The 10,329-nt window shown below is 41.5% G+C and overlaps 1 protein-coding gene and 1 long non-coding RNA gene across 3 annotated transcripts in view; one reads left to right on the forward strand and one right to left on the reverse strand.

The window, feature by feature from the left end:
• The window catches only part of MSH3 (mutS homolog 3), a 298,610-nt gene that overhangs the window by 20,703 nt on the left and 267,578 nt on the right, over positions 1-10,329 (reverse strand). For both annotated transcript variants that reach the window (XM_019516941.1, XM_019516940.1), the window contains exons 20-21: positions 414-600; positions 104-230 (exon numbers count right to left, since the gene is read on the reverse strand). In XM_019516941.1, coding sequence (XP_019372486.1) covers positions 104-230; positions 414-600 — 314 coding nt within the window. The remainder of the gene's footprint in view (positions 1-103; positions 231-413; positions 601-10,329) is intronic.
• The window catches only part of LOC109297280, a 20,542-nt gene continuing 20,199 nt past the window's right edge, over positions 9,987-10,329 (forward strand). The window contains exons 1-2 of the long non-coding RNA XR_002097274.1: positions 9,987-9,998; positions 10,112-10,114. This is a non-coding gene — a long non-coding RNA (uncharacterized LOC109297280). The remainder of the gene's footprint in view (positions 9,999-10,111; positions 10,115-10,329) is intronic.

Consider the following 10,329-nt stretch of genomic DNA (forward strand, 5'->3'; position numbering starts at 1 on the left):
AGTTTCAGCCTAAATTCCCTTGCATCTTTCGTGTATTTCACAACTTTTCAATCATCATTTTTTTTTAAATTAGTACTAATTTCAGACAAATTTCACATAGTACCTTTTTGTTCACTTTCTTCCTCATTCACCAAGAATGCCATGTGGTAGTTCCCCACATTTCTGGAGTATATCTTTTCTAGTTCACAAACTGAGGGATAATGGGTGACAAACAGTGTCAATGATTCCACCTATAGCAACAAGATACGCATATATTAATATTTTTAAACAAACTGTGCAGTTTGAAGTTGAACACACACATTTCTTCTCAAAGGAAAAATAACCTTGCAAATATACTTGACATATCTGGGGACAGCTCCCTGCTACAATGCAGATGATGTACATATAAATAACATGCCAGATTAAACACTTACATCTCTAATAAAATATTCAAGTGTGGCATAAGCAATTGCAATTCCATCATGTGTACTTGTTCCTCTCCCAAGTTCATCCAAAATTACCAGTGACCTTGAAGTTGCTTTTCTTATTATCTCTGCTGTATCTGTCAGTTCCTCCATGAAAGTACTCCGGCCTTTATATATATTGTCTGCAGCACCCATTCTGCAAGACAAAACCAGAGCTTGTTTAATTATAAAATTCAAATCAAAGCATCCTGCATGTCAGAAAACCAGCACAAATATTCAGTTCTTTAAAAAAATATAAAAATCAAACTTGCTTCTTTCTCAACCCTTTTTTGTTCTTCCAAGTACAGATATGAAGGATAGACTACTGTTCAATATCTGTGAAAGCAAACAGAATCTATTTCATATGATCCTAATTTGGAGAAAAGCGTTCGAAAACACTGATGAAAAAGCAAAGACATTCTAAGAGGCTGAAACATCAAAAATAAGTACTCATACACTAATTCAATACAGGACTAACAAGCCTGCCCTACATTGAGGCTGTACTCACTCTACAGGACTCTAACAGAAAACCTCTCTAAGATGCTCCAAAGGAGCCCCTGGAAAGTAAACTCATTCTGTATCTGCCACAGAGGTTATACCCGCAGAGTATTCAACAAGGGGGTTTTGTCTGGCATGTGATTTTTTTTTCTTGAAAATAAATGGTACTGGAAAAATATAACCTCTTCACCCTCCCTTGGAAGGGGTCATGTGAACTCACACTAGCCAGTCAATAATAAGGACTCTTGTGCAACTAGCTGGGATGAGAAATTATTCTTTTCTGGTTTGGCTGCTTATTCTTACAAGTGCTAATATGAACATTGAACAAGTGGCACCCATGACCTGAGAGAAAGAGATCGCTGGTAGTTATTAAGTTTTGGTTTACTCTGTCCTGCTATGTAACTGTAATGAATGTAGCATTTAAGGGAATGGGAGAAATATTATAAAAATATGCCTGGTTTAAGGGAATGGGAGAAATATCATTGAGGGAGCGAAAATCTGGGCTTTGTAACAGCTAAATATTTAGAACATAATGGGAACAAAGAAAGAGACAGCAGTAGCAAAGGAACAGGCAACGTGGATTTCTGGGATCTGACATTTATGCATTCAACAAGCACCTAACTCTGAAAAACTCCCTGAATAGTTGCAGTAGTTGGCTCTTGCAAATGGTAACATTTGGAGGAGGAAGATTTCTCCTAGTCACAGTAGCAAACACTTTTGCTGATATCCTTAAAACCAAGATGCATGAATTCTCACTCATGATCCTATCATGCAACTATTTCAGAACTGTATCCTTGTAAGTGAGCTAATCAGCACTCAAGAGTATAAATTTCCCTGGGTTCAAGTCACGTTGACATTACTCTACCTTTCAGAGGCAGAAAAAGGTTTTCAGCATTATTCCTGATTCAGTCCAACTCAAGGCTGCACCTCTAATTTCAAGTTGTGCAGTTAGAATGTTCATCCTGGAATTTGGTTCAAAAGCTCCTGTTTATACCTGCCCTGCTGTAGGCCCCTTTGTCTTTCAAAAATACCCCTTTGCTTGAAGGAACAGCCTTTTCTTTCTCATTTCCTTCTTTAGGGTGATTAAACAACATTACAACACAGCAAAACTTTTCAGACCTTTTCACCCACAGTAGCCAATAATGTAGTTACATGCAAGGCACATTGATTTAAGGAAATCCTTTTTTTTTCCCTTTTTTTTTTTTATCCACTATCACTTTTAGGTACTACTGAAATATCAAGGTTAAATAATACCCACCCCTTATTTGTTCCTCCTCATTATTTGTATTTCTGTTACTGTTCATTGGCTTACCAACATCCACATCTCCTACCCATGTGATGTGTGACTATGAAAACACATTCAAAGCACTCACCATGTCCCCACCATTCCCTGCACCTGCAGTGTTTCCATAAAGCAGGGTCTGGCAACCTTTTTCAAGCTGTGGGCCAGAACAACCCAGCCTCACTTCAACATGAGTTGGGTAGCTTTGGCAAAGCATCAGTAGTGGGAGTGGGGGAAAGGGGCTTTGCCTGCGCTGATGCTGGAGCTACACAGCAAGGAACCATGCCCGTGCTGCCACTGCTTCTCCCTGCCCTCTGCTCCCAGGCTACGGTATAAGTGCAGCTGCCTCCCAGAGGGGGCCCTGCACCAATGCTGGGTAGCTGGAAGCTGCTTGCATACATCTGCTGCTTCCCTCTGCCCCCACCCTTACCCAGCCTGGCCACAGTACAGTTCTCCTTCAGCTGGAGATTGCACTTCAATTGAAGCCTTGGGAAGGAGGGACAGTAAAGGAGGGAGGGAGGACAGAGAGAAGCAGCAGAGTCAGCAGTACAGGCACAGCTTCCAGCTTCCCTGCCCCAGCACAGCTCCCTTCTAGTTCTCCTCTTTTAATGTAGAGATTTTGGCTAGAAACAAATTGCTTGATAATTTTTTCAACAGTCAAACAAGAAAAAGCAAATATTGTTACCATCGTTGTTTATGTAAGAAATTTACTGTTTTAGGGGTTATCACTTTTTTGTGTAAAATTTCAAATAATAAAGAGCTTTAGTCACAGCCTCAGCAAAACAAAAAGCTTAACTCTATTGCACAACTTTAGTAGAATGTAACAGAAAACATGCAAATGATAAACATTTATTGAATGAAAGAATGGAGGCTTTTTTCTACTGTGATAAAACAATGTATACTTTATGTAACAAGGCAAATATGTCACACATGCTGAAAAGTGCACATATATTTGTGCTGTTCTGGTCATAAATGTGTATAAAGTGCAGAGTTTTTTTCCTTTGCATTTAGACTTTTGAAAGAAGATGCCATCATTTGTAGGTGTAGCAGGGAGATGAGGTATTCGTCACTGTGCTGGGATGCAGAGAGAATATGAACACTGAAAAGTCTGCTGCTGATGCCACAGCAAGGATGGTTCACTATGGCCTGTAGGACGCGACTAAAGTGAGGTTGTGGAGTTGAGTGGCAAGCACTGTGATCAACATAGTTTCCAGCAAAATTGCCTGCATCTGCTTCAGCTATTTCTGCATGTCCCTGTCTTTTCCAATAGTGTCCCTTGTCAATTCTCTCTCTTCCTACATAGAAGACAGAGGACTGGAGGGAAGAGCTCCAAGGGGATGCTGACAAGAGCTCGGCAAACGTTTCATCTTCAGTCTTTCTTTATTGCCTAGAGATCTGTTAGGTATTCTGCAGTCAGTGATGCTTCTGTCTGAGGGGGCTTAAGGCATCAGATGCACAAGCCACAGCATAACACAACTAGTTATTTTATTAATTCAAACCTCTTTGGTAACACTGATAACATGCTGTTTTTTCCCCTTCGCGTTGTGGTCCTAGACATGGTAAGGCACTTTCCACCTTGTTTCCTTTCAAGTAGGAATCCTGTTTTAATACTGGGTTGTTGGCATTAATGGCAGTTGGGGAGGGATGTGCTAGAAGCAGGATTTGGGGCCTTGGGGTGGGGAAATACAGGGGCATGGGCAACAGATCTAGGGCTCATAAGGAACAGGTTAGTAATTATATATGCCCTTTTACAGGCGGTTGTTGTATCGGAGGATGGCTGACCTGATCAAAGACATCAAGAGACAAACAAGGGGCTTGATCAATAAAAACAATGGGCAGGCCAGCAAGATACACAATTATGTTACTAACTGGATGGGGCCCCCAAGGGTGTGGCAGGAAGGGAAGAAAAATGCTAGTTACATGTGCAGCTCATGCAAGATTTGTGCTACCAGGCACAAAGCACATTGTGAACTAAAGTCCTGAAGAAATTCTCTGGAACACAGGGGTTAACGTGACTGAGAATCTGAATACAGCTACCTGAGTACCACATCATCTCTATGCATTTATACCTCATAAAATGCTGAGATTACAGTATGCTTTGAGATTTCTGCTAAGTGGTTTTATATTGGCTTTTTTTCTTGTAGCTAACAACTCAACAAACAAGCCTGAGACCCAATACTTTTATTACGAACTATCACATCCATACAAGCACAGCCAGAGGAAGGGGGACAAGGTAGTTAACCAGGAGGGAGGAGAAACATGAAGATGGGCAAAGAAGGGTTGGGGCTGATTGGCACTGGCTGTGGAATCTGAAAAGAATTGCTCTGAGCTGAACTTCTACAGCATGGGTGCCATTTGGAGCACGTATCTGTGGAGTGACAGGGGTGGTTAGAAGGTAGGCAGGTATGGCAAGGCTGCTAGCTTACACCAGCACACATTAGCACCCACTGTCAGAGACAGAGAAAAAAAGTCTTATATTACTTATAGTGTCTTATTTACTGCAAGATATAATACTGACCAGCAAAGATCCCTACTGCTGAAATGTCATGCATCAAAGCCACCAGAGCACCAGAAGCTGTTTTGTTCCTTAGGGTCTGACCCATTTTCAAGAGTCCTGGTCCAACTTGGGGCATGCTGTCTCCCTGGTGCCCATACCACTTTCCACAATATACAGGAGATTGGAGGTGGCCTCCCTGTGCCTGAGGGTTGGGGGTAAGGACTACCAAAGGTCCTGCTTCTGTCCTTGTTCTACAATTCTGCTGGTGCTCTTGTTATTCATCACAGTACTGAACAGAGTGACTGCTCTCTGTGCTGTTTTTAGTATGCAATTGTATCTCTCTGCATCACAGAGAAATAAACTGTCTTCTCTCCCAAGACCACAGAGACCCAAGTCTTCCTGCCTGTCTCCATGCAGATACATGAGGCGTGGTTGCTGTAATACTGAAAATAATGTATACTTATGCAGAAGACTGCACATGTATATAATCACAAATTGCATGCCAGTAGTTACATAAGGAAGTAACATCCAGTCAACATCACTCCAGAACAGTAGGGGGCAACCAAGAAAACAGACTGACCTAGTATCACAGAATCGATCACAGAACCATAGAGAAGTAGGTCTGGAAGGAACCTCCAGAAGTCATCTAGTCCAACGCCCTGCCTGGACAGCATCATCCCTATCCAAACCATCCTATGAAATCCATAATTCAAGCTCTTTGTAAAACTACTGTCAACCCTGACACAATACAAGCCATAACACCCTAACCCGCCACAGGTATGAAGCTTTGGGATAGTGAAGGGAAGGGACTGTTTGAGCAGAAAAATTAATCCAATGCATCCATCCCAACCTTTCCTCAAACCAACACATTCTAAAACTAACTTGGTCCAGGATTCTTCAATATGCAAAAAGTCACTTAATTCAGAAAAAACAAACTTCACTGTAGAGATGCAGGGCATTTTAAATAAAAATGAAAATGAAACTTTTGCAAGGTCAGAAGGAAGTGTTGTTAATATGAGTTCTCTCAGTGAGAGCTAAAGCCACTAAATAGCACTGGACAAAATTCTGAAAAACGTGTTTAAAGAAGAAAAGGCATTTAGAATATCCTTGATGTCAGAAAGTATTCAGTTCATGTGTAATGATACCACATATTCTTTTCTAATTTAAACAATACTTAAAAATGAAAAAAAAAAATCTGTTTAACTAAAATTTAACATTTCCCAGGCTGATGATAGGAAGATACAAGTTGCTTTTAAAGCTCATTTGTCTAAAAATCATTCCAATTGCAGAAGAACAGACCTAATTAATAAGCAGCTGTCTGTAGATTCTCTTTGCAGTTTATACATATGAAAAATGACATTCATGTTCCACATAGGTCAGCTTTCCCATCACTCGAGTTAAAGTAAGGTTTCTTCCTTTTCACCTGGGTCATAACTTTACATCTCTTGGCCAACTACAACGAGCCAGACTATTCATCAGGAATGACTAATATTGAAATAAAACTATGCTTCTCCATGAAGAAATTCCCAATTGATTTACAAAGTTAAGGCCAACCCCATGGCAAACGGAAAAACAATTCTTTGCAGGTTCAAGAGGAACATGGAGAAATAATTAGAAACATCAAAATAAGTGACTTAGTGCTGAGCAAGACTGATTAGTTCTTCCAATTTATCTTTTTGATCGTTTAGGAGTTGACCTCTACAGCAGCATTTCTCAACCTGTGGCTCGCAACTCAAAAGTGGGTCACAAGAATATAGGAAAGGTTTGTGAACAATTATGGAAAAATGTGGAAAATCACAGATTTTCTTCTGTAAAAAGAGAAAACTACAGGTTTCCCCTTGCAGGAGGCTAGCTACTTAAACTACAGTAGAAGCTGTGTTAACTGGCATTTTAGTAACTGTCATACTCTGCTAATCGTGGATGCGAAGGGGAGCTCACACGTAGCAGCCACTACCGCCGCCACCCCCTGCCCCACGTCTGACTGAAAACCCGTCTCAGGTAACTGGCATTTTTAGATTACCAGCACCCCCCCATTCCCCACTCACGCCAGATAACAGAACTTTTACTGTATTTACTGGGTCAGGACTGCCCAATGTTTACAAATGAGTCCTGGTACAAAAAAAGGTTGAGAACCACTGCTCTACAGAGTGTTTTGAAATAGCAGTTGTACACAATTAAGCTTACGAAACCCCTGACTTTTTTGAAACACCCCTAATCTACTAACTTTTGCAAAAAATATCCCTTCCATTTGAAATTTCACATACAGTCTCTTAGCAAGTGAAACCATTTAGGAAAATTCACTGTTAACTGGACAAAAACATACCATATAACATTGATTTTGACAATATTTAAATATTTAATTATCAACCATTTTCCTTTAAAGACCTGAGTATGACAGTGTGATATTATGAGAAAGGTATCATAGTAACCCATATTTCCATCTGTACAACAACCAAAAGGGAAAAAAACTGCCCATTAGAAACTGAAGGTACAAACCTAAGTGACAAGACAACGAAGGCTCACTTAGTAGGCTAGAGAAACAAAATTGAGTACAGCATACTCCGAGCATTACATACTTTCTCTCTTACTGCAGTTATGAAAGTCTGATCACATTTACCAAAATAAGGAACTTTATTACTTGGTTCAAAAGGTGATATGGCATCTAGTATGTAGTAGGACATTTATATTCAGATTACTAAAAGTATACTTTTATTATTAATAATGGACAGCCAGATTTAAAATTCTAGCCTCAGCTTATTTAACACGATAAAAAATTATCAAATTCTTAGGTGATTACAACAGTGTTACCTTCTAACATTATTATACGGTACTTCTACCAAAACCCCTAAAATTTAAAGGGCAGAGCTTGCTCAAATAAGCAACTATTGTACAGAAGTACTGACTGGCAAGAAACATAAGTAATAACAATATACCACTTGCACCTGAAGTACTGATAATTTACATAAAAGTACACTTTCACTAGGAGATTTCTTTGGAGATTCAAACCAACAAAATCATGACAGGGAAAGTAATTAAAAAAACTAGCAAGTACAGAACTAACAAGACTATTTTTTCTAAATCTGCTATAATACATTATTATTTTTAAACAATAAAGCGCTGCCAGAATATTTCATGAATGCCTGAAAAATAAACACTTGCCAGGTGACACTGTTAATGATATGCAATCAAAGCAGACTTTCAATACGACTGAGTGAAAACCTTTTCATGAAAAACATGGCCAACACACTCATGCCAAAATTATTCATGCAATTGTACTGTATTTGCACATTAAAAATGAAAAATGATATGCAACATGTTAACTCATCTAAAAGAATAAAGATAGTTTAATGTACAGGCAACCAACCCCTGCTTAACATAGTTTCACTTAGCACTGTTTCGTTATAGAGCTAATTTAAAATACCTACCTGGTTTCACTTAGTGCTGAGCACATTTTGTTATAGCGCTCAGCGTAGAGGTAAGGAGAAGCAGTGGTGATGGCGTCAGCATCAAGGGAAGTAGTGAATAGCAGCCGGCGGGAGCCCGGGGGGGTAGCAGGAGCCTGGGGTCTGCTCCGGCACATGGTGTTGGAGTGGGTAGGGAGGAGCAGTAGTTGCGAGAAGGGGCGGCCGGGGGGGGGGGCCGGGGACCAGGCAGTGTGAGCTTGGAGCCCAGGCCAGTGGGGCCCAGGGCAAGGTGGCAGGAGTGCAGGGTACGCTCTGGCACGTGGTGTTGGAGTGGCCAGTGGGCGGGAAGGAGTGGCGGCGGCAGCAAGTGGGCAGCAGGAGCATGGGGCCTGGGCCCAAGGCCAGGGCTGGCAGGAATGCAGGGGCTGGATTAATGTAAGCTGAGCCCAGAGAGCGCCCCCGCCAGCTGCAGTGATCTGTGCCAGGTGCCCTGGAAGGAGTTCCTGCTGGACAAAGTGGGGCACGGGCGAGCGGGTGGCCCTACTGCTTACCCCGTACCAGAGCCCTGCTGCCTTCTCACCATAAATCCCTGGACAGGTGGGTTCCCCAGGGCCAGAAGGAGTGCAGGGCCTGGGTTGGCAGGGCCCAGGGTGGGGCTGCAGGTCTGCGCTGGCAGGTGGCGCAAAACCAATTATCTTTATTTACATTAAATCCAATGGGGAAATGGGTTTTGCTTAACGTGGTTTTGCCAGAACCAAGTAAGAGCGGTAACCCAGGGTTGCCTGTATAAGGAGTTTCATCTTTGAGTTATATCCCCCTTCTCATCCCAAAGTTTAGCACTTTAGACCTGTAATATTCTGTGAACAAGGTATTACTGTTTGTTCATACCATTAAACAATAAGCCGCTAACCAGGTAGCTTTTGGATAATACAGAATGACACAATCTAGTAATATAGCGATGCTACAGGCAGCGTCATTTTAACACCCACTGTCCTCACTTCTCACTCTCAGCAAGCACATGACACTCTTAAACCTCTACTACTATGTAGTCCTGGTTAGTGGCTGCTTGCAAGCTCCAATGTTCCTGGTAAATAAAGAGAAAAATATCTTAGGGTGACCATTAACCTGCATTGAGTTTTGCTGACTATTTCTATAACCTATAAAGAACATTTAAAACATCCATTCTTCCTGATTAATATTTGGTATTTAAGAAATATAACCTAAACAAAACTGGATAGAATGGTGTTCAGAAAATCAAATGCCATTATTGTTGATGCAGTCACTGAATGACAAGATATTTCAGATTGTTCCTAGTGTTTCACATGCCAGCAAAAAAGAAAAGATTTTTTAGGAACTCAGCTACTCTGTTTAAAATTTTTACCTCACATCACTTATTCAAGGATATACATTCAGACTTCAAAATGACATCAAGTACTTTTCTCCACTGCAACAGAAGTAACTCAAGAGCATAAACCCTCCCTGTGATATCTGTTACATCAGCTTTGGGCAAATACATTGCTTGTCAAATTCCATGGATTTTAAACTCATTCAAAAAAAGAGATCATGAGTCCGTATTCTTTTTCCTGTCAATGGGTAGAAAAAGGTGATTTCAAAATGTCCCTATGGTCTTGACATTGACTTACATAGCTTAGTAAATCATTAATACCAGCAGGTGGAGTTAATAGTTTCATAGTTTCTAGGGTCAGAAGGGACAAGAACAGATCATGCAGTCCGACCCCCTGCCCTGGGCAGGAACGAGTGCTGGGATCATAACACCTCAGCAAGATATCTATCCAAACTCCTCTTGAAGACCCCCAGGGTAGGAGAGCACCACCTCCCTTGAGAGCCCATTCCAGAGCCTGGCAGCCCTAACTGTAAAGTAATGCCTCCTGATATCAAGCCTGAACCTGCTCTCAATCAATCTGTGGCCATTATTTCTTGTTATCCCAGGTGGTGCCCAGGGGAACAGAGCCTCACCTATTTTCAGCTGGTCCCCCCTGGTGAGTTTATAGACAGCTACCAGACCCCCTCTCCGTCTTCTCTTGTGGAGGCTGAATAGATTCAGGACCTTTAGTCTATCTTCGTAGGGCCTGTCCTGCTGCTTCCTGACCGTGCGGGTGGCCCTCCTTTGGACCCTCTCAAGGTTAGCCACATCCCTCTTGAGGTGCGGTGCCCAGAACTGGACACAGTACTCCAACTGTGGCC

The sequence above is a fragment of the Gavialis gangeticus genome, unplaced genomic scaffold (genome assembly GCF_001723915.1).
Source record: "Gavialis gangeticus isolate Ggan-Ray unplaced genomic scaffold, GavGan_comp1, whole genome shotgun sequence".
Lineage (NCBI taxonomy): Eukaryota > Metazoa > Chordata > Crocodylia > Gavialidae > Gavialis > Gavialis gangeticus.